The sequence below is a fragment of the Mus musculus genome, chromosome 6, assembly GCF_000001635.26.
Source record: "Mus musculus strain C57BL/6J chromosome 6, GRCm38.p6 C57BL/6J".
NCBI lineage: Eukaryota > Metazoa > Chordata > Mammalia > Rodentia > Muridae > Mus > Mus musculus.
In genome coordinates this window covers 90,585,794-90,608,744 of record NC_000072.6, presented here as the reverse complement: position 1 = coordinate 90,608,744, position 22,951 = coordinate 90,585,794, and the positions used below count along the sequence as shown (strand labels likewise).

The 22,951-nt window shown below is 49.9% G+C and overlaps 2 protein-coding genes and 1 long non-coding RNA gene across 7 annotated transcripts in view; 1 reads left to right on the top strand and 2 right to left on the bottom strand.

Moving 5' to 3' along the window:
• Slc41a3 (solute carrier family 41, member 3) overlaps positions 1-4,015 on the bottom strand; it is a 41,683-nt gene extending 37,668 nt beyond the window's left edge. Inside the window, exon 1 of one of the 3 annotated variants that reach the window (XM_006506625.2) lies at positions 3,737-4,015. The gene's annotated coding sequence lies outside the window, so the exon portion shown is untranslated. The remainder of the gene's footprint in view (positions 1-3,736) is intronic. The other 2 variants (XM_030255596.1, NM_027868.2) reach the window with 2 other exon arrangements.
• A 4,789-nt stretch (positions 4,016-8,804) lies between these two features.
• On the top strand, positions 8,805-12,060 carry Gm15756 (predicted gene 15756). The gene is made up of 2 exons (NR_157234.1): positions 8,805-9,128; positions 11,711-12,060. It is a non-coding gene; the product is annotated as a predicted gene 15756 (long non-coding RNA).
• The window catches only part of Aldh1l1 (aldehyde dehydrogenase 1 family, member L1), a 48,404-nt gene continuing 35,026 nt past the window's right edge, over positions 9,574-22,951 (bottom strand). For all 3 annotated transcript variants that reach the window (XM_030255052.1, NM_027406.2, NM_001356412.1), the window contains exons 17-23: positions 19,315-19,408; positions 17,908-18,007; positions 16,846-16,944; positions 14,097-14,262; positions 11,772-11,877; positions 10,360-10,559; positions 9,574-9,858 (exon numbers count right to left, since the gene is read on the bottom strand). In XM_030255052.1, coding sequence (XP_030110912.1) covers positions 9,803-9,858; positions 10,360-10,559; positions 11,772-11,877; positions 14,097-14,262; positions 16,846-16,944; positions 17,908-18,007; positions 19,315-19,408 — 821 coding nt within the window. In that variant the 3' untranslated portion in view covers positions 9,574-9,802. The remainder of the gene's footprint in view (positions 9,859-10,359; positions 10,560-11,771; positions 11,878-14,096; positions 14,263-16,845; positions 16,945-17,907; positions 18,008-19,314; positions 19,409-22,951) is intronic.

The window sequence follows — 22,951 nt, the reverse complement described above, 5'->3', positions numbered from 1 at the left end:
GATCATGTGGCACAGGGGACTGAATCCAGAGTTTCACACATGCCAGGCAAGCCCCTTACCAACGGAGCCACATTTGAGGATAGCTAAGCACATCCTGGATGTAAGCAGGAGCCAATGGACCAGTCCAGATACGCTGGAAAAATAAGAACTAGACAGGAAAGCTGAGCCAGCCTAGTGCCACAGGACCACCAGGCAGAAGGTAGTATTCGCGGCTGCTAAGCGTGTGTGTGTGTGTGTGTGTGTGTGTGTGTGTGTGTGTGTGTGTGGTCAAGAGAGATAATCAACTAAAGAGGCCCCTATTTTCTAAGAACTAGGTACCTAGAGGAGCGGTGTCACACAGCTGTGCTGGGTGCACAGGAAACACACCAGCACAGCCTGGTGGTCAGCACCTGTAACTCCAGCCACTCAGGAGGCTATGTGGGGGTGACCAATGCAGCCCAGGAATTCAAGATCAATCCAGGCAACACAGCAAGCAAGGCCAAACAAGCCTATCACTCCTGGCTGACCGCTAATTGTACTGAGATTAAGGTTAGTCACGAATGAGCTTCCAAATATACAAAGAAAGCAGGTCATGACAGAGAAGCAGAGCTTTCCAGCCAGGCTGACCCAGAGAAGTCCCTCACTGTATTGCATGGCCCGGGTCCCAGTTCCTAGCCCATAATAAGCCATGTATAAGAAAACGTCTACCACTACTGCCCAGAGAGATTGCAATTTTGTCCTGCTTGAATTTGGTGAAGTCCCTAAAACTCTAGAAACACACACACACACACACACACACACACACACACACACACACAGAATAATGAAATTACAGAAAATAAGGAGAGTGGGAAGAATTTCTCTGCCCTCCCTAGGTGTGTGTGGTGGCACTGAGGTGGTACAGGATGCCTGTAGGTATCAGAACCTCCAGTGCTTAAGTTCCTTATATAACATGTCACCTGCATAAGGGCAAGGCAGGCCTTTTAGTTGTGACACTGCCCAACACAGGCCTGTGTTATAGAAATGGCCATGGGTTATTCAGCTAATATGGCAAGTGCAGGGGTCTGTGGATATTCAACAGATACAGCTGTTTCCGCTGAATATTTTCAGTTCTGGGACCAGTCGGCTTTACAGATGAGGAACCCGCAGATACGGAGGGCGCCTGGATAGGCACTCCTTACCATGGTGCTTACTTAAATGTCTCCAGTGAAAACACAAACGTTTGAAGAATTTGGGCATTGTGCACAGCTCCTGTCTCATTAGCTGTGCAAATCAGTGGGGTGCAACCACCAAGTACAGCAGGGTGGGTGTCACACCCGGTCAACACACCCAGTACTAATCTGAAGGAGTCCCCCTCTACGGACAGACACCTCCAGTTCTCAGGGACAGGAGCAGAGGAGTTGCTCTGTTTGAGCGCCCTCTGCTGGCAGGGAAGAGCTTGGACACCGTGAACAGCCAGAGAGAATAGTCAGAAGGACCAAACAAGAAAAATAACAAAATAAAAAAGTATAAAAGGAAGCCTTTTGATCCAAAAGTCACAGATTCAGACCCCTAGAGAGCAGGGAAGAGAAATAGAAAAAGAATAAGAGATCAATCCAAGAGTATCAAAGTTTAAACATACTCACAGGGCAAACTTCTGAACGAAATTTACAAAATGGTAAGATTAGAGCCAGTGAGATGGCTCAGCAGGTGAAGGTGCTTGCCACCAGGCCTGACAACCAGAGTTCAGTCCCTGGGACCCACATGGTGGAAGGAGAGAACTGACTGAATCCAAGTTGTCCTCTGACTTCCACAAGTACACTGTGACAAGCAGACAGACAGACAGACAGGCAGTCAGACAGACAGACAGACAGTCAGACAGACAGACAGACAGACATCAGTTTAAAACTCTTAAAAGTCTAGAAGAAAATATTTGGTTGGGCATGAACTGCATGGAGGTCCCCCTGGGGAAAATGAAGCGTGAGCAGAAGCAGCTAACAGCAACCTTGCTGCAGTGCTCTGCTTCTCCACTAGAGGGCCCTAAGGCCCATGCAAACAAAAGACTGCACACCTGCCTACCGGCAGTGACCATTTGGCCTCACAATCCTCACCGCACATGCACCCTGGCCAGGGTGTGCAATGGGGATCAAGTCAGTCCCTAGCGTGGCTCAGCCTAGCAGTCGGCATCCAGCAGACATCGGCACCAGTCGGGGATATCCTGGCCCATCAGCAGGGACCTCCATGAAGGTGACTGAAGATTCACTGGGAATGTTCAAGTGTCTAATGAGAATACTGTCACTGGTGCCTCATTCAGGCACTAAACACTACCATTCAGAAGCATCCTACTGCCCGGAGAGATTGGCCTTAAACACAGGCCTGTGAGCACCTGCTCAACAGTCAGGTACTAAGCATCCCTCTGGCACAGCACACAAACTGATGCCCACTTGACTGAGACAGGGAGATTCTAACACGAGGCGGGTGGGCTGAGTTTCTGGGATGGATGGGTTGCCTCTTAGCTGCCCACTATGTAGAATAAGGAGAGCACATCTGCACTTTATCTTCTTGACTTTATAGAACATTCCGGTGGGAATGTACGGGAACCCAAACTCAGGGTTCGAATCCCAGTTTCTCCTCTTCGCAGATGTGTGACCTTGGGAGAGCAAAATACCATCCACCTCAGAGTATGAACGGAGCGCTGTAAGACCCTTTATCCTAGGGTACCTTCAGAGGTTTTGCTTACTACCAAAAATATTAAGAGAACATTTCTAGAAATAAAGAATTTGTAGGTTTTGTGCTCAGTTCTGAGCAGCATGGTGGACCGATTCAGTTAACACTACACTGTCCCTCCTAGAACATGCAGCACTCCTCGGCATAGGGATCTATGCTGCAGATGCTGCCCATCAGCTAGTCACCCTCTCAACAGTTGTTAGGGTGGCTGAGCTGTTGGCCAAGCAACGCTTAGTCTACTTAATAATGGCACAAGTATAGTGATGGTGACAATTGTATCACAGTATATGATTACACCTGCCCTACCTTAGGGGTGTTCATCTTTTACTGTGTCTAGTTCACAAGTTAAGCTCTACCATAGGTATGTATATTAGGAAAACAATCTATATGTCTGGATATCATTCCAGGATTCAGACACTCTTTGGGAACATGTTTGTAACTCCCTGCAATAAGGGGAGATCACTATACCCTTCTATAGTATATTTTCCTTACAGGGCACTTGGCCTGACTCCAGGCTCTTCTGTACTACTTTACAGTCGTGGTTCTTAAGCTACCATAGTACCAGCATGAGGCCAGCCAGCGTCAGGAAGCAGAGCAAGCTCATCTAGATATCTGGGTCAGGTTGGAATGGCTGCGTCTCTAAGTGGTCTCCGTGGCGAAGAAGCAGTTTGAAAACCTGAGTTTTAAAAGATTTATAGAAAGGATCTGGTAGACTGAGGGATCTTCTCAAGTCTGAACAACCTCTAGCTTGACAACCTGGAGCGCAGGGACAGCTCGCTGAGCCTGCCTTAGGGTGGTCAAGGATGATCTCGGGGTGCTGAAGGAGTTAACCATAACCCCTAGAGTCAGGCGCTCTGGGGTTCATCACAGGCAGAGGGAGAGAGATCAGCGGGGCGGGTCCCTGCAGACCTTTGGAGCGAGGATGCCACAAACTGACCCGCCCAGTGTGCCTAAGACAGATCCTGTGCCCCACGCCCCATCCCGAGGGCCATTGACGCTCCGCTTTCCCTTGGCTTCCCCGGCTCCCAGTCCAGCTCCTGCCCGCGCTTACCGGTCCTCTCCCGGCCGGCGGCGAAAGCGAGGCGGCCAGGCGCGCGCTGGACACTGTGGAGGCCTGCGGCGGGAGGAAGCGAGAAGGGCAGCAGGCGGGCCAGCCCCGCCCTGCCTAGGCGTCCAGACAGAGGGGCGGGGCCACAGGAGGGGAGGGTTGCTGGGCGAGTGTTGTGGGCGGGGCCAATCCACAGAGGTGGCGCTTGAAAAACCCAATTTTTAAAGCCTTTTAGTCAGGACAGCTCTCTGATCGAGCAGTGGGGTGTGCAGGGATGCTCCCTGGGTGCCGAAGGACCCAATGACACGCCTCAGAGGCGGTGCCGCTTGGGGTGGGGCCAAGAAAGAAGAAGCTAGACCCCGGAACAGGACCATGAGTAGGGCGGGGTCACGGGCGGGGCCACGGGCGGGGGCGGGGCTGGGCGACGGAGTAGCCTCCAGTAGCACACTGCAAGGGCCAGCTTCCCTTAGGATACACATTTGCCTGTTCAGTTTTCAATCTGACATTTCTGAATATTTCACCTTTGAACACTTGTGTATGTGTCATGAAAGTTCTTCTGTCCTTCAACATGTGTGATCCTCTCACTCTTATCAAGATACAGCCTTGGAAGACTCAGCCAGCAGTGGTGAGCCTCAGTGGACACCAGCTCCTACAATCTATCCCGTGCCCCCACTTATGGCTCTTGGCTGATTCAAGAATCCTGAGCCCTGGCTGGATTCTAAGCTGCCAACTGCACCTGCAGAAACCGGATGTGCAAGACCTGTAAGACAGTAGTTTTGAAGAATACAACACAAAAAAAGTATGACAGGGCAAGGCCCGGGGAGATGCAAGCCCAGTTCCTGGATTCTGTCCCCAGCAAATGAAAAACAAAACAAAAACAGATGACAGTGTTCCACATGTTAGGAGAATTTACAGACTGGATGGCTTACATTGTCAAAATATAGTGCTGAATTCCAAGCTCCCAAAGTGATTGCATTTGTCAATCCAGCTTATGTAAGAGGTAGCAATGAACAAGTGAAGTCACAGGGTGCAGTCACAATGCGACTGGAGTCCTCTCAGGAAGAGACCCTGCCAGCTCATTCTCCCTGTGTGCATGCAGGTGAGACATAGAAAGACAGTAGGAGGGAGGCGTCACCAGGAATAGCCATCCATGAACCTTGAACTCCATGTTGATATGCTTTCATTTATTGTAACAAAATCAACTTATACAAAGAAAAGGGTTTATTTTAGCCCATACTTTTGAAGGTTTCATAAAGGTTTAACGAGTTTGATTCCCAGACTGAGGCACTGTGGGCAGGTGGGGGGTAGCAGAATCTTAGGTCTGACTAGAACAGGGAAAAGCAATAACTGGTGTCACAGTCTTGAAGAGAACCCTGGACCTCAGCCCCTGATCCCTCCATCACAAACCCTTTGATTAAAGGCTGACCCAGAAAGCCCTGTGACAGTGAAAAGGAGAGGCAGAAAAGACAACAGGAGGTTCACTACCAACATGGCAACACGTGAGTTCTGGGAAACTCAGAGATAGCCGACTAGAAAGAGCAGAGAGCAGGACAAGGTCACCACCCACTAGACCTCACATGAAGCGGGTACTCCCTGAGGACAGAGGTAGCCAGAGGCGGGCAGGAGCAGAGCAGGGTGTCAGCAGGGACTCTGCAGGGCTTGGGGACATCAGCAAATAAACAAGCAGAGGCAATGAAGGGAGAAAGTACAGTCTTTAGGACTCGGTCCTCGGCCTGCCACTCACTGGCATGCAGCCTGGGCTGTGCAGAGCTGGTGCCCTTTCATGGGTGAGGGAGCCAATGGAGTGGAAGGCTAGAGGTGCCCACTTGCCCAAGGCCACATATGCTGCGTTGGCAGAGCAGGGATTTAAAATATGGCCTGTGCCTAAAGCTATGGCTTTCTGTGAATTTGTCCTAAGTGAGTGAGTTGGTGAAGGAATGGATGGAAGGATAGTTGGATGGACAAACTGATGAGTGAGGTGGCTACTCTTGATTGTCCAGGTCCTGTTATGTGATGGCTCAGGACTGAGATGTGGCTTAGTGACAGAGCGCTTGCACAGGATGCTTCGTGTCCCATACACAGACACACAAAGACAGTCACACAGACACACAAACTCACAAAACCTGTCTTTGACTCGTGTGTAGGGATTACAGCTCTGTAACACCATAGCTGTCATCTTTCAAATATTAAATTTAAAATATCAAGTTCACATACAAAACAGAAGTAAAATTCCCCAAAGCAAAAATGTTCTTTCTGAAGATGCTTCAAGTTCACCCACGATGGTCCCTCACCTCCAGGTATCCAAGAGCTAGCTAAGGACATCCCCCAGGCTGTCCATCTAGGGCACAATGGCATTTCTAGCTTTCCTTATACACATAGGGAAGTCCATTTTCACTCCTGTCCTGTCAGGTTAATTGGCCTCCCAGGGATCTCCACAGATAGCTGAGACCAGTCCCATGAGAGGCCTTGACTGGCATTGGACTAGCCCAACTCTGAAGCAGTTTATCACACCCTACCACACCCCTAGACCTTCCTGGCAGCTGTACATGTAGCCAAGAGCTACCAGGAAGACAAGGCTGTCATTGGGAACCCACTAGTAATTTGCAAAACCATAAGTGTGAGCAAAATTTTAACGCAGCAATGGTACTAGCGCTTAGACTTTATGGCACCCACTGACACCATGGCGGCAAGAATCAACATGAGAAGCTGGACTGGGCAGACGGGCATCGTGGTTGCTGTTTTCAGGTAAGAAACGGAATCTTGCCCACCAGAAAGAGTCGGGCAGTGCCAGAGTCAGAAGGCTGGGCATGCTTCTGATGCATTAGCAAGCCTCTCTCTCCCTACAGGTCCTGAGCTGACACTGGACTGACTTTCAGAGACAACGACTTACAGCACTTGTCAGTGTGGACTCTGCGGTGGCCTCAGCACTGTTGCTGTTCTGTCTGGAGGAGGACGGTGGGAGCCAGGAGCAGCTGATCGGCCTGTGGGGCCACAGTGGGGACAGCTTGCATGTAAGTTCTGCTGCCGTCTGCAGACCTGATTTGCTGCAGTCCTCAGGGACAGCACCCAGGGAGCTTAAAACCCCCTCCTCTCAGGACTGACCTGATGCCTTGAGGAAACTGACCTGATGCTAAAGATAGGTTTAGCTGACTGCACACGAGGAGGAGCTGGCAAGGGGCGGGGGTTATCCCAGGGCAGCTGGGAGAGCCAGAGCACAGGGTCTCCTCACAGGACCCAAATCTTTCTCCTTGGGACCTTGCAAAGGGCCTGAATGATCTCATTGGTGGTGGTGGGGAGGGGGGCGCAGCAGATGTGAAATGAAGAAATGTCAGAACGGAGGCCAAACCTTGTGGCATATTTTAAATGTTACATGGAGCACATGCAAGATACATACAATGCGTAGAATAACAACTGCAGATTACTAACGTGTATGTGCAAACACAGGTGAAGAGGCTAGAACCCAGAGCCCCACACACCAGCATGACTGCTCCCCCACTGAGCTACCCCCCCTTTAGCTGGCTGTGGGCATGTGGTAAAGGGTGCAGACTGTGGGATGTTTCTATTTCCAGCCCAGCTGAACGTGAACCCTGGGCTCACAGACTCAGCTTGCCTTACCTGAGAATGAAAAGCCTGTGTTTAAAGGCAGAAAAATCCCTAAGCTTTACAAGATGAAAAGGTTCTGGAAAAGGAGGGAGGTGGCCGTTGGGAATGACAGAGTGGGGTTTAGTGTTACAGTGCTACATCCTTATCCTGCCTTAAAATGGGCAGTGGAAGTAAACACACATCTTTCCCTTCCACGGGCATCAGGAAGAAAGGCCGGATGTGCACCCTGCCACCCAACACACACACACACACACACACACACACACACACACACACACACACACACACACACACACAGACCAAGAACAAACCTCACAGACACCTGTAAGAAGACCTCTGAGAGGCTGCAGCCTAGGTGCAGGGAGCCCTGGGGAGCAGCCCACTTTACCCTCTATATGGAATAGAGCTTTCATGTAGAGGGCATGGTCTGGATCTCCCATTAGGAACTGGTGTCCTATAGCTGTGGCCTGAAAGTGAAGGCTTCAGAGATATTCCCAGAGACTCAGGACCCGGGTTTCTGTGTCACTTCGCATCAAGGGCTTCAAGGGTCTCTTGGTTTGGGAGGAGAAAAGGAGCTTCGTAGCAGCCGCAGGTCCCTGAGCAAGCTGGCCTCTGTGCTTCAGTGGGCTAGTCCTTCACTGGACTACAGCATGTGCAGTACAAATGTGTGGAGAGGATTTAGAAGCCTGCATGGCACGCAACATTCGACAAGCTATTGTGGTTACCATTGCTACTACCAGTGTTCACATGTGGGAGTCACACAATCTACTGCCCCATGTCATCTTGGTACTGGGATAAGGTCCAAGAGCTTTGCTGTCAGGCAATGTCACTGTGCACGTCACAGCAGAGTAAACTCTCATAATCTAGATGGTCAAGGTCACTCACTGAACATGATCTACTAGGGACATCTTGCACACACACCAGACAGATAAGGTTGCTGCAGGTATAACACTGTAACTGGTTTCAGCACACACACACACACACACACACACACACACACACACTCCACTAATGGACTAGAGAAACGGCTCAGGAGTTAAGAGCTTGCTGCTTTTGTAGGTGACCTGAGTTTGATTCCCACCACCCAAATCTGTCAGCCTTCAACTCCCTGTAACCCTGATTTGATATCTTTTATATCCTCTTCTGATCTCTTCTGGTACCTGCGTGCACGTGCACATAAACACAAACACAGAGACAAAAAAAATAATAAAATAAATATTTTTTAAAAAACCATATACACCGATTATCACTTAGTGGACACATGGCCAGTGACAGTGTCACTGTGACCACCCAGTTTCCTATTCCAACAGCCATGTGGTGGGGTTTACACGGCCCCATCACGTATACAGGATGAAGTGTTTATGTCACATCGCTTGTGACATCATACATCACATCAGTTGTGACGTCATAGGTGGTAGGAATTCTCAGATTTGCTACTCTGGAATCAATATTAGGTATGTGGCTTCTCACTGACGAAAATGTTACTCTGAGGCATGTGCCCCACTTAAGAGAAGGGCAGGGATGCGGAGGAAGTCCGGGATACTACATAGGCCTGAAATCTTTGCGACTGATCCAGGTCACTGCCTGCCTGGCCAGGGGAGTTAGAGAAGAACAGAAAGGCCTTTAAAGAATTTTGGACCAAGAGAGGCAGAGCCAAAGAAAGGTGGTAGTGGTTGGCATGCCAAGAAGAGAATGTTGGGTAAACCAAGGCAATAGCAAATCTGTTGAGATGTGGTATGTGGGACCTCCAGAATGAAGAAGGTACAGAGGAGAGGGCCTTGGGCACCCACGGGTGAGTGCATAGGAGTCAGAAGCCTTGCAGGGGCTGTGCTCCAGGCTGGGGTGGTGTAAGATAAAAAGAAATGCAGATGGTAGAAGATGGGAGTGCTGTCCAGGGAAATGTCAGGCTGGGTGGAGTCCCTGCTGTAGACCCCAGGCTACCATTGTGGCTGTCCAAGTCCACTGAGTGAGAACCCGGGTCCTGGCAGAGGAGACTGGGGTGCTTGATGGCCCAAGGCTCACTCCCCAAGTCTCATTTCCTGTTTCTGGGGCGCACCCTCTTCCACAGCCTCTTGTACCCATTCTGCTTTTGGAGGTGTGTGATGTGCATTTCCTCCTGTGTCCCACTAAGGGGTCTCGTTCTCTGAAGGCCAAGTGATGCTACATGCTCAGGACTCATGGTGACCACTGCCTCTGGTTCCATACGAGGCATCCATAGACAGAGCAGTGACACAAAGTGTAGGCGACCTCTGCTCACAATTTTTATTCATGGGGGACATGACTGCTCACTCCACTTGGAGCCACTTCTGATTGTTCAGAGGGTGTCCTGTCACCAGCAGGGGTCCAGGCCAAGAGCTCCAGCAGCTGAAAGGAGCAGTGCTGGGGACAGGAGGGTGCTAAGTCACCAGACAGGGTCAGCACTCCCTGAGGTCAACAGGGTACAGGAGAAGTATCACAGTCTTGGCTTCAGTACTCAAAAGTCACAGTCTTGATCCGCAGGTACTCATTCAGGGCCGCCTCTCCTGCAAGATAGCACCCACTGTTGGGACACCTTATGGGTGTGCAGGGGACCCCTCCGGGGAACACACCTGTGAGTAGCCTGGCTCTCTACAGATGAGAAACCAAGCCCTGAGGAAATCATGCACCCAACCCAGGCCATCCCTGTAGTAAGCTGTGGGCTCGGGCACCAGTGCAGGCAGGAGAATGATCTGGGGCAACCATTCTAGAATCTTCCCTGCTACATTGATGGTAGAGGAGGTGGTATGGATGCCCTACTGGCTATTGGCAGCCAAGAACTTATCCTCCTGTCCTCCTGTGACTAGAATATGTTATACATACATATCCTTTCCACTGCTGTCTCAGCAAGTACATCAGTCCCAAGAGTGTTCCCTCCCAGCTAGAACTGACCAGCCACCAGCTGTGTTGATCAGTGTGACACCCCAGTATTGGGGACAAGACCTGGCCCTTGGTGGCCTTTGACAGGTGTTTGCTGGAAAGCAGTCCCACAGACAGGGTTTCGTTACCCAGGTCTTTGCCAAATCCAGACTGCTTGAATCCTCCAAAAGGTGCGGCCACATCGGTCTTGTTGTATGTGTTGACAAACACAGTGCCCGCCTGCAGTTTGTCACTGACATACAGGGCCTTGTTGATATCCCGAGTGAAGACACCAGAGGCCAGGCCAAATTCTGTAGCATTGGCCCGAGATAGCACTGCATCCACGTCCCTGTGGGGGAAATCCAAGAACTCCCTGAGAGATGCTCAGAGCGTCCATTTTTGGACTGGAGACAAGGCAAGATCAGAATCTGCCTCCACAATGTTCCTAGCTCCCTTGATTCCCACCCATGAGATTCTAAAGAAAAAAAAACATAAAACAAAACAAAACAAAAACAAAACAAACAAACAAACAAAACCCCCAAAACCAAAAAACTGTGCAGAGGCCAGAGCAAGCCTGGAGGAGAAGAAGCAGGCAGTAGAACAGAAGCCAGAGTGAGAGGCACTTCACAGAGCAGATCTGGGCATGCGCCCTCATGCAGGGACAGAGTCCAGAAAAGCAGCTTAGGGCAGAAGTGGACTGAGCATTCAGCAGGCATCAGACCAAAGAGCTACGGTTGTGCCAGTTTGGCAAAGACAGTGAAGTCTGTCTACTACAGTCAGCATGCTGATTGTAGTCATACAGTGACCATTGGTTGGAAAAGGGGAAGAGGAAGGTGTCAGTATGCCTAAAAAAAAATTAGCCAAAAAAAAAAAAAAAAAGGTATGAAAGGTCAAATGTGCCCAAAGATCTGTAGTTCCTCTACTGTGAGTGGACCCTTCCTTCTCTTTAACCCGATGGCCTCAATGACTGCTGGGCTGAGGAGTGTGCTCTGAAGCTAGCTCCCAAGGATTCTTGCTACCTCCAGTTGGTTGCTGTGTGACCTAAGCTCCAGGCCAGTGACCTGAGCTGCCCAAGGCTGCCATGGAGGTTCCTGGAGTCCAGGTGAGCGCAGCTTCCTCCTTTGTACCAGGAAAATACAGATGTGGCATGGAGCGGAGACAAACTCACTCCATCTAGCTGACCTGAAGCTCATTCGTGAGCAAGACCCAAGCTGCTCCAGGCCACATGGGTAGGGTCAATTTACAACTCATAGGACACCATGAGGACTGGACCTGGCAGGCTGCACGTAATGCCAGAGAGATGCAGGGCAGACCAAGGGAAGCAGGAACATGAGAGGATATTGGCTTTTGCTCATCTGGGCCTGGAGGCCATTCTGGCCCAGGGAAGGAGAGGCAAAGGGAAGCCAGAACCTCTTTTGTGTTTTAAGAGGCAGGCAGCCCAGGCATGGTGCACAGGTTCTCTGCTGACTCAGTCTCCTCCTCATGGGCCATCTCTTACAGCTCATGTCAAGGCTCCATGTACACAGAGGAAAAGCCTGGAGAGTCATGGTGGATAACATACCCATCAGCAAACCGAGAGATGATCATGATGGGCCCGAAGGACTCCTCCTTAGCGATGTACATGTGGTCCTCCACGTCTGTGAAAACGGTTGGCTGAAAGAAGAAGCCTGTAGGGAGACAGTGGCCCAACGCATGTCAGAGGTGTAAGTCCCTGACTGTCTCTTTCCTGCCCTGGCCAGGGCCTGGCTCACACGGCACTCTGTTCATTCTGGTTCTAACCACTGCACTATAGACCCAAGCACCTCATCCTCTCCCTTCCAGTAAAAATGGCCAAAAAGAGTCACCCCTGATCTGTCCTGCTCTTGACTGGGTTCTAGGAAACTCTCCACCCTCCAGTTCAGAGAGCAGATGTGCTGCCCCTATGTTCCTGGGGGCTGCACTGGCCCTGTTGGGTCCCTCTCCCTGCTATGTGAACAATGCTTGCCATCTGCCCCCTGCTAGGGCTTGCCACATTGTCCCCAGCTTTAAGGAACTCCCCACTTCGGTGAAACAGGGACGTTTGTGCTTGAATGCCAATTGAGCCAAATAACAAGCTGTTCTCTGGGTGGGATGCTGGGAAGTTGTCTGTCAAGCTGAGGAACAGCTAATACAGATGACAGAAGATGAGAAGCATCAAGAGAGAATGAAAGATGGTGGCTGGGGGTCAAGAGCAAGTCACACTGTTCACAAACGAGACCACGGAGGCAGTCAGGGAACTTGTCCCTGAAGCAGGAGGGCACTGCTGGGTATCAGAACCAACCCAAGAGTTCTCAGAGGGTGAATAAACAAGGGATCAATGGTTGACTCTCCGGGATACTCAGCAGGATGAGGTGCAGGAGAGCCAAAACATAAATGAGATGCCAGATTTAACAGAACCAGGAGAGAATTAAAATCAAGGGGTCAGAGCGGGGTGTGAGTCCTCTCTTCCCCTTCTTCTTTCCAACTGCTAAGGAGAGCCTCCTTTGTGCAGGGTTCTGTATAGAGTATAAAAGGTAGATAGCAAAAGCAGGCAGGATGTGGAACTGTGGTGCCCTGGGTAGGCAGCACAAGACTTCATCCATGTGGCTTCTGCTTTCCTTTCCTTGTTTGGGTGGCTAGAAGTGAGAGTGGATTCCAGAGAAGCAGGTGTGCCTGGGGTCAGACACTGTGCTGGTTTCAATGAGAAAGACCCCCCCAGGCTCATGTATTTGAATGCTTGGTTCTTAGTTAGTGGAAATGCTTGGGAAGGATTAGGAGGTGTGGCCTTGTTGAAGGAGGTGTGTGTTTGGGGGCAGACTGTAAGGTTTCAAAAGCTCACACAAGTCCCAGTTAGCTCTCCCTGCCTCATAGATTTTGTCTCAATATGTGAGCTCTCAGTTACTGCTTCAGTGCCATAACTTCTCACAGCAATGTTCTCTGCCATGATGGTCATGGACTCACCCCTTGAAACTGTAAACCCAATAAACTCTTCTGCACATTGTGTTTGTTGGTCATGGTGTCTTTGCCGCAAAAGCAAAGCAGCTAAGACAGGCAGAGATGTCTAATAAAGCCATGTGCCTGGGACCATCAGGTGGAAGTATCTAACTAGTGCTGGCTATGTGCAGATGGGTGGCCTGAGCCATGTATGTGTGTGGGAAGATCTGTACCTTCTCAAGGATTGCCTGCTCTAGGCTAAGGCTCACTCTCAGCTAAGGGCAGCTGACCAACACTGGAGGGACACTGTGAAGTTTCTACCTGTTGCCTAGCTGTTTCCTCTGCACTAAAACACTCCCTGGAGGGAGGAGGGAGGAGGGAGGAAGGAGGAGGGAGGAGAGGGTGAGGGTGGCTCATAGCAAGTAGATGACACAAGCTGGGAGTCGAGTGTCACTCAGGCTCTGATGCAGCTGCCATGTCCCTGTAAATGATGCCAATAAACTCACTGGATCACTAAGCTAGACATCAGTGGGTCCATCTTTTTTTGGCCAGTCCCTGGTGCTCTATCTGGGGTGAATAGACATTAGTTCACACCTCTCCAGAAGCCATGCAATGCCACAAAACATTGAAAGAGAAACCGAAATGGGAGGACTTTGAAATCTTAGAGGAGACGGCCACTATGATGGAGTGTTGCCAACAGCAACTCCCTGCACAGCAGACGATACCAGCACTAGGGAATGTTCCGGAGCCCCACCTTCTCAGTCCCAGACCTGGGACCAGAGAGGGACCAGACAGCCAAGGCCCATTATGTCCAAGATCTGACTCTGAGCTGCAGGCCTGAATCCTGACCACAACCAGTACTTGGCCCTTGGCTATATCCAGTCAGGGCTGGATACCAGAGGCCTAGTGTTTGCTGCCTCAGTTTACCCAAGTGATCTGGAGAACTCTGACTGACCTGGCCTTGGGACTTGGTTCCCACCACAGACCAGTGTGGCCCCTTCCTTCACACCACGTTGGCAATACTCCACCAGCTTCCTCAGGTGGGCCTCATGGTTCTGCGGGCCATGGTTGGTATCTCTGTCCAGGGGGTTGCCGATTTTCATCTTCCCTACTTCCTCCACCTGCAGAAAGTCCTCAGGTCAGGGTCTGCTCAATGCTATCACAGTGTTCTGTGACGGCCAGCACTAGGACACCTCCGATCTTTGCGGTTTTGTACTGACCGCAGATCCTGGAAGAACATGTGGAAGCCGTTTCCCAGCTAATGTGGCTTTCCCAGCCTGACTTCAAACCTATCTCCTGCAGCAGTCTCAGTGACAGAGAGGGCAGACACTGAACAAAGAGAAGGGTTCTGAGGATCAAGTCTACCAATCTCTGCCTTCATTTTCCCGTTTCAACAAATACCTTTGAGAGTGGCCTCCCCCAGGAAGCCTTCGCTCTGCCTCAGGCAGCTTTGAGTCTAGGCTTTGTGACTTAGAGATGCTTCCTAGGGTATCAACAGGGAGTCACAGAGAAGGTGATCTAATGGCTCTGGGGCTTGGGACAATAGGGGGACAGAAAATGAATCATGGGCTGCAGAGATGGCTCATGGGTTAAAAGCACCAGTTGCTCTTCCAGAGGACCAGGGATCAGGTTCCCAGACACAGAGGCTCATAACCATCTGTAACTGCAGTTCCAGGGAAGTCCATGCCTTCTGACATCTGCAGACACCAAGCATGTTCTGTACATGCACACATGCAGGAGATACATGTATATATACACACATGCAGGAGATACATGTATATATACACACATGCAGGAGATACATGTATCCACATAAAAAATGAGTCAGGATGTAAGATTAAGAAAGGATACACCGACTGGAGAAATGACTCAGCCATTAAAGGCTAGGCTCACAACCAAAAATATGAGCAACACAGGTGATCAGAATCAGAGGCCAACAAGACAGAGCTCTGGGAGAGCGGCTTCAGATCGTTTCTGGTATGGCCTGGCTCCCGGGCTCCTGCCCTGGACTCTTGAGATCACACAGAATCGTCTCCAGCCTCTTCAGTTCAGGGTTCACCCCAGTCAGGATGGACTGTGAGCCAGGTAATCTCGCTAGCGGGTGCTGTGTGTCATTTGTTACACAGCACAGCTGCCCAGTCCTTCCTGTCTTTGTTGCCTTTCATACTGAGATCCATTCCTGACTACTATGGTTTGGTACCGGTATCCTCCCTAGGCGCATGTGTTCAAGGCTGGGGGACTGTTGGGATGTGGTGGGACCTTTAGGAGACAGGACATAGCAGAGGGGAGTGAGATCACTGGAGTTGTTCCCTTGAAGGGGATATTTGGATCCTGGCCCTTCCTCTCTTCTCTCAGAGCCATGAGGTCAGTGTTTCTGCTCTGCTCTGAACTCCCTACCATGATACTCTGCCTTACCACAGGCCCAGTGCAACTGGGCCAAGGGACCATGCACTCTGAAACTGTGAGTGAGAACAAACCTTTCTCCCATATGAATCATTTATCTCTGGCACTCGATTATACAGACCTTCCTCCAGGAAATGTGTCTAAGTGGCAATGCCACCCTATCCTTTCCTCAGGGTGTCCTAGCCACAGTGTATGCAAAGTGAAAGACTTGCTGCCTCTCCGCATCCCTGTACATATCTGTTAGGTTCCTGCCTGATCTTCAGGATCTAAGATGGGCTTTCAGTTGTCACAGGGACACCTCCTGCCTCAGGCGCCATCACCTTGGCACTGTTGTCTAGACTTTGAAGATGGGTGGTGGCTCTGGCTGGGCCAACCTGTGCCCTTGCATAACTCCTAACAGCTGGAGTTTCTCCCTCTCTGGTTGTATGTTAGAAAAGTATCACTCTACAGCTGTCAACCTCACATGGGGAAGCTGGTCATAAGCCAATCCACAGAGAAATCCTGAAGTCAGGCATTGAAAGCATCCCTTGCTGGGACTCAGGCTCACTGACAGAGCAATAGTCTCATTAGCTGAGGCCCTGAGCTCCATTCCAGCACCACAAACAAACAACAAGCAAACAAGATGTGTCTATGGGGCCAAGAAGACCCATTTGTTCCCAAAGCCATTGTTGGAGTTTTGGAGTTTGTTAAATCAGCCAGTAACTCACGTGGGAGCTACTGTTTGGTACCTGCCAGGTCCCCAGAGGTGCTGGCAGGCTGCTGCTGTTAGCCTTGGGAGCCGGCAGAAGCTGCCCTTCTCACCCCATGGCCAGCTTGTGGCAACCACTGCTCAACATTGTGGGCTGGGGGCAGAGCCTGGCCTCTTGACTGCTCAACATTGTGGGCTGGGGGCAGAGCCTGGCCTCTTGACTCTGGGCACCTGCACAGGGTACTTCCTGCTCCAGGGATGCTGCTAGGGGTTTCTGAGGCCATGTGTCCTTTCTCCCCTCTCCTTTGCCCTCTCCTCTCCTGCTCCCTCCTATGGCTTCACCTAAGGAGGGCAGTTCCATGAATCCTGTACCCCTGGTCCTCATCCTAACCTCCATTCCTGGAGAATGTGTCTTCTTTGTGGTGGTGGTGGTGAGAATGGAACCCAAAAGCCCTGGCAAGCACTAGGCCACTGGGACACCCTCAGCTCACAGGCCCTTTTGGTTATGTCAATTTGAGCTGAAGTCTCAAGAGAGTTCCCTAGGGATCCTCTGGGTACCACCGCCTCTCCTGCAGCCTGCCCCCTCCAGCTCAGACTCTAGCCTGGAACTTACCACTTTCTGCACAAACTGGTCATGGATGGAGTCCTCCACAAAGAGCCGGCCTGCCGCAATGCAGTTCTCCCCTTTGTTGAAGAAAACGGAGCTCATGCCCTTTGGAGAAGGACAGAAATGCCAGGTCACGGATCTCCTCAGTCAGTGCTTCTGCCCTAGTGCCTATCAGGACTGCTATTCCTTCTCAGGGAAGAGGGGGTGTGCCTGCATCCTGACTTCCTCCCACACATGGATCAGGCTTGACCAGCACTGGACACACATGTCCTGTGCGACCCTCAGCTGTGGAGACAAGAGGTGGCAGGAGAAAAATGAGGATACGGGTCACATGGTAAAAGGAAGCCATAAAGGCCTCACCCTCACTGCCACATAACAATGCTAGTCACACAAACAATAGAGAACAGTATGGGGTGATAGTGACTGGGTGACCCAAAAGGTACCAGGTTCCCTTGGGACCAGGCTACATGCATAGCCTGAGGACAAGGCTGAGGTGACAGCTCTGGTTCCGGGGAAGCCCTTGCAGGAGTACAGGAAACCCATCAGGACACACTAGGAGCTGAGAAGCCTATATATAGCAGGAGGCCAGGAATGTAGTCACTGTCCTGAGTCCTTAGTCACCACAGATGGGTATTTCCTTATGCAGATGGGTATTCTGAGGCCTGGCCCATGGCTATCCAGTGCATAGGTGGAGACCCTGAGCATGTATGCACAGGGTCACTGGCAGACTGGTGGCTGTCAGCAGGGTCATGTCCAAGAGATCCAGGGATACTTTGCTTTCCACCAATGCCACGAGAGGCAGCCTGCTCATGTTCCCAATCCATGCATCTAGCTCAACGGTATGACAGTTAGGACATGCTGGGAACACACTGTGGGAACATCCTTGCCCCAAGGATGCTCCTCACTATGCCACTTATACTTGTGGTGACATCATGGGTGGTTGTACAGCTTAGGCTAACCATAGATGCTGAGAGATGCTGTGCTCCCATCTCTCTGCCTCTGCCCCAACACCTCCCACTTCTTTCTCCCATATGTTCCCATCTTTCTCTACCCCAGGCCCAGCCTCACCATCTGCACAGCTTTGTTGAGGTCACAGTCAGCAAAGATGATAAGGGGTGACTTTCCACCCAGCTCCAGGGAGACCTTCTTCACATTACTCAGGGCACAGCTGGAAGGAACAGAGGGGCAGAGCTAATGTCAGATGGCCCAGATCACAGGGGCTTGCAGGCAGAGTACAAGGCAAGTCCAGGGTGTGTTAGATTCCAAAGAGCCACCAGACACCACCCCTGTGCCTACAATCCACTCCACCTCTTACCACTGGGCCAGCTCCTATTCCCCTAACACCTGGCCCAGGTGCAGCCTTTCATATTCACAGATGTCATTCTCCCCTCCACTCTGTCCCCTTCATAGGGTCCTTTTCTGACCCTCCTATATAAAACCCTCACCTCCCTGTGTATCTGTCAGATGCTGGGCTCCACATTCTGTTTATGAATGACTCCATCTGTGAGAAGACATGCCTCCCTACAGTAGCATGCACTAGTCTGGTTCTTATGACATCCCAGTGCCTAGCACGCAGCTGGTGCTCCAGGAATGTGGATTGAGTATGACCTAAAGAGAATGACCCCTCAGCTGGAGTAGCTGTGGTCAGAGAGCTGTGTTGGTCAGGGATGTCTCAGGGTTTTAGTGACCAAGCAGAAAGATGTTAGAAATTACAGACATGTGTCCATGGGCAAGAGTCATACTTCAGCCATGCCACTTAAAGTAAGTACCAAACATGGCTTGAGAGAACAGGTCTTCTTGTTCTAGACCACCAAGGGTATGGGCTCCCCTGCCCCAGCACTGCCCACAGGTGACTCAGAGCAGCCATGTATGTACCAAAGCCCGCAGGTGCTGAGGCTCCTTATGGACAATATGCACTAAAGCTGTATTCATCTTCTGGTACCCACAGCTCTCTGTTCATGATGCCTAACACTATGGGAGCATGGTATGAATACGTGTACTGGCTAGGTAAATGTAAGGTTGGACATGTTCAGCCCAGGCAAAATTGACTTTCCAAATATTTCTAATCTGCAGCTGTTTGAATCTGCCATGGATACAGAAAACCAACTGTAATAGATTCCATTTAATCTATTGTATCTATAACTTCACTGGGTCGGTTTGTAATCAATATAAAAGCTATGGATGAGTACATATTAGTGTGTGTTGAGTTTTTAAAATCAGTGTCTAGTTCATATTTATGACAATCTCAAGTCAGATCCGCTGACTTCTACACTGCTGGGGTTAGGAAGTAACATGGTACCAGAACCCTGCTGGCCTGTGTGGCCTCCACTGAGCCTCTCAAGGGCTTATAGAAAACTCTCAACCTGTATTAACATGCTGGGGTTGGCTATATCCACCAAAACCTAAGAAGCAGCACCCAGCTTGTGGGGTCACCATCTCTATACCCAGATACCATGGCTCATGTGATCCACCTACCTTTTCATGATGTGTTTTCCCACCTCCGTGGAGCCTGTGAACCCTATTTTCCTCACATCAGGGTGGTCTGAGAGTCTCTGGCCAACCAGCGAGCCTGTGGTTAGGATAGGTGAGAAAGTCAAGGAGACCTCTGGGGTCTGGGAAAGGCAGCCACCTGTCCCTCCCATGTCCACCAGAGGATGCTACACCATGCTTTTTACATGGTATGCCATGTTAGGACTCATGGGATTTGCCCTATTATGGGCTGAAATATGTTCCTCCAAATTAAAACCCTGAAGTACTAACCCCATTGCCTAAGAATGTGAGTGCACCAGGAGGCAGGGTCTCTAATGGAGTCATAGAATGGACTCTACCCTATGTGACTGGTGTCCTAATAAAAAAAGAGAATCAGGATACAGATCTATACAGGGAGATGGCTATGTGAGGGTACAGATACAATGTCATCTTCACAGCAGGGAGTGAGGCATCAGGGGATGCAACTCTGACAACTCTGCTCCTGGGCTTTTGGCCCCCAGGGCTGTCACCAAAGCTGTCTGATGAGGAAGCCCCAGGCTCAACACTTCATCATGGCGGTACCAGAAACCTCACTCTGCATCAAGTGTGGAAATCAAGGGTGAGTGGCCTAAACTCAGTGACTTTCAAATTTCAGGGTCAACACTGACTGTGGTCCACGGAGAACACCATGGATTCAAAAGTCCCGCCCTTGGGGTGCTGATAGTCTTGCCATGTCTATTTGTACTACTGAGCTTCAGCCTGCCCCATAGAACACCTCTCTCCTTCGTATCCCTCAGCCTAGTCTGTGGCCAAGTCCTTGGTGTTTCTCTGATCCCTGATTCAGTGAGCCCATAGGGAGGGTTGCTGCTTTTTCTCAGGATCAACAGAAACCCCTCTCCAACCCCCTCGCTCCCCAATTCTTTCTTGATTTGGTTTCTGCAATCATGGTTTGTTCTTTTCCCTGATCATTCCTTCCCTTCTCTGTCTTTTATGCAACCTTCAAACACCCGGGGCTAGCTAGCCCTAGGCTCACACTTCTCAGTTTACAGGGCTTCCTCAGCTGATCACGGCCAGATCTCCAAAGGCCACCCTTAGATACGTCATCTCCTAAATATGCATCTCCAGCCAAACTCTCTGGAATTAGAACCATCTCTCGTCCTCAGCTTACTCAGTCTTGTGTGCTTGGATGGTTTCGGGCCTCTCAAATCCAATGCCTTTGAAGTGGTGCTTTTAATCTTTCCCAGCCCTGGTCCCTGCATCCAATCCCAGGGTAAACTGGATACTCCATACAGCTAGCTTAGTTGAGGAGAACCTGGGAGCTGATGGCCTCAAAGTTAATTCCATTTTGACACTACTGTTAAATCACTGCTTTGTGGAGAAAGTTTTTGCAAAGATGTATGTGACAAGGGACTCATATCCAAAATATGCAAAAATATTTAAAAAAAAAACCACTACATTTAAGAAAACAAATGAGTTATCTAAAACCAGGAAAAGATCTGCAGAGAGGCTTCTCCAGCTATAAAGCAAGCAAGCCAGCATGAAAAACAATAACAGCACTCCTGGCAAGGTCTTTCTGTGTAGCCCAGGGTCTCAAACTCGAAGTCAACTGTAGTGACAGTTTTGGAGTTTTGGCTTCTTTGAAAAACACAGAAATATCATGGAAATATGTTTTTGTTTTAATCCCAGGTGTGGGATAAGGTCTGCATCAGATGCCCACAGCAGCTGACTATGATTTGCCTCGTTCTCTAGCAGGAGTGTGATTTTGCCAGCTGCATCAGATGCCCACAGCAGCTGACTATGATTTGCCTCGTTCTCTAGCAGGAGTGTGATTTTGCCAGCTGCAGATAGTTTCTGCGATTGTGTGACATTTAGAATTCTGAGGACTTTTGAGAGGGTATGTAAATGCTAGGGCCTCAAGAGGCAGGGTTGTTGGTTTTTTGCTGTTGTTGGTCACGGTTTGTTTAGTCGTCATGCTCACAAAGGAAGCAAGAAAAGGAAGAAATTAGGTATCCTGACAGCAAAGAGCAAACTCGTTCCAAGGAACCTGACACCCCTCATCAGCAGGAAGTGGTGTAAGGATACTGCTGTCCCCTTTCCTTTCTATCCATTTTTCACTCCTATCTAGTGTTAGGGGTGGAAAGGGTGGAAAAGGGTAGAAAAGGGTGGAAGAAAGAAGAACCCACAAAGTAGACACAATCCAGCTACAGTAAGCCTCCTGGCTCAGCCTACCAAGTACTGAGACTACAGTTTGTGCCACCCTTCACCCACTTCAGCAGCATGTGCCATCAGGGAAATTCCCTCAGGTCTGTGACTTTGCCACCACCACCCTGTCACAGATACATGCTGTGTACTTTGATGGTAACATAGGCAATGAGAAACTTCGTGAACAACAGTCTTTAAAAACACACTTGGCAAGTTCTGAAGTTGCTCTGTGTGTATAGGTTCAAAGAGAAGTGGAGATTGCAATTGTCTCATACTTAAGAATAAGACAAACACAACACAATAGAGCCAGTGAAATAGCTCAATGGATAAAGTGCCTGCTGGCAAGCCTCAACACCTGAGGGAAACTCCTGGAACTCATGTGGTACAAGGAGAGAAACGACTCCCTCATACTCCTCTCTGACACACAGCATTTTACTAGCAGGGCTGTCCACTTGGCAAATATGGCTTCGGGGTTGGGAATCTCTTCTTCACCAGGCCCTTTGTAAAGGAGCACTCCAGAATATCATCTACCTGCTCTGCTTCCTCACAGGAGAGACTTTTACCAGCAGGAAAGCTGTCCATAAGAACAGAGACCATCAACACTCTAGAAAGGAACCAGCAAGAAACACAGCCTTAAGGGCACTCAAGAACAGAGGTTTGAGGGTGAGCAACTTAGAAGGAGCAGAGGCTCCAGGAGACAATAAGATAACCTGAGGGTCATAAGATACCCAAGAGCAGGATGAGGGAGAAGCCCTTCAAACTTCAAATGCTAGTATTAACAATTATCCCTTCACAGGCTGGAGACATGACTCGGCAGTGGAGAGCACTGGTTGCTTTCTCCAAGGACCTGGTTTTGATTCCCAGCATCCACCTGGGTGTCTCACAATGGCCTGTGCCTTCAGCTTCAGGGGAATATAAAGCTGCTAACCTCCTTGGGCACTTTCACTTATGTGCATACACCCTTCCACACATAATATAAAATAATAAACTAAATCTTTAAAAAAATCATTCAAAGGGCTTGAAGTTGTAGAATGTCATGGAGTACTGTCAAGAAATGATGACAGAGGCTAGAGACATGATTAGTGGTTAAGCGCACTAGCCGACCCAGGTTTGATTCCCAGAACCCATGATGGCTCACAACCATCTGTAACTCCAAGTCCAGTGGATTTGATGCCCTCCTCTGACCTCCTTGGGTACCAGGTATGCACATGGTACACCAACACATATGCAAAAAAAAACCCTATATGCATATATATGTACACATATATGTACACACACATATATGATGATGAGCACCTGAGCTAAACAGCTAAGTGACATTGGCAGAGGCAGAAGGATTAACAGCAGCCAGAGAAATCCAGTCAGTGAGCCTTATTGAGACTGCTGTCCTGGCAGGGGGCTGTGGCTACCAGGCTCCAGTTCAACACTCAGAGAAATGATA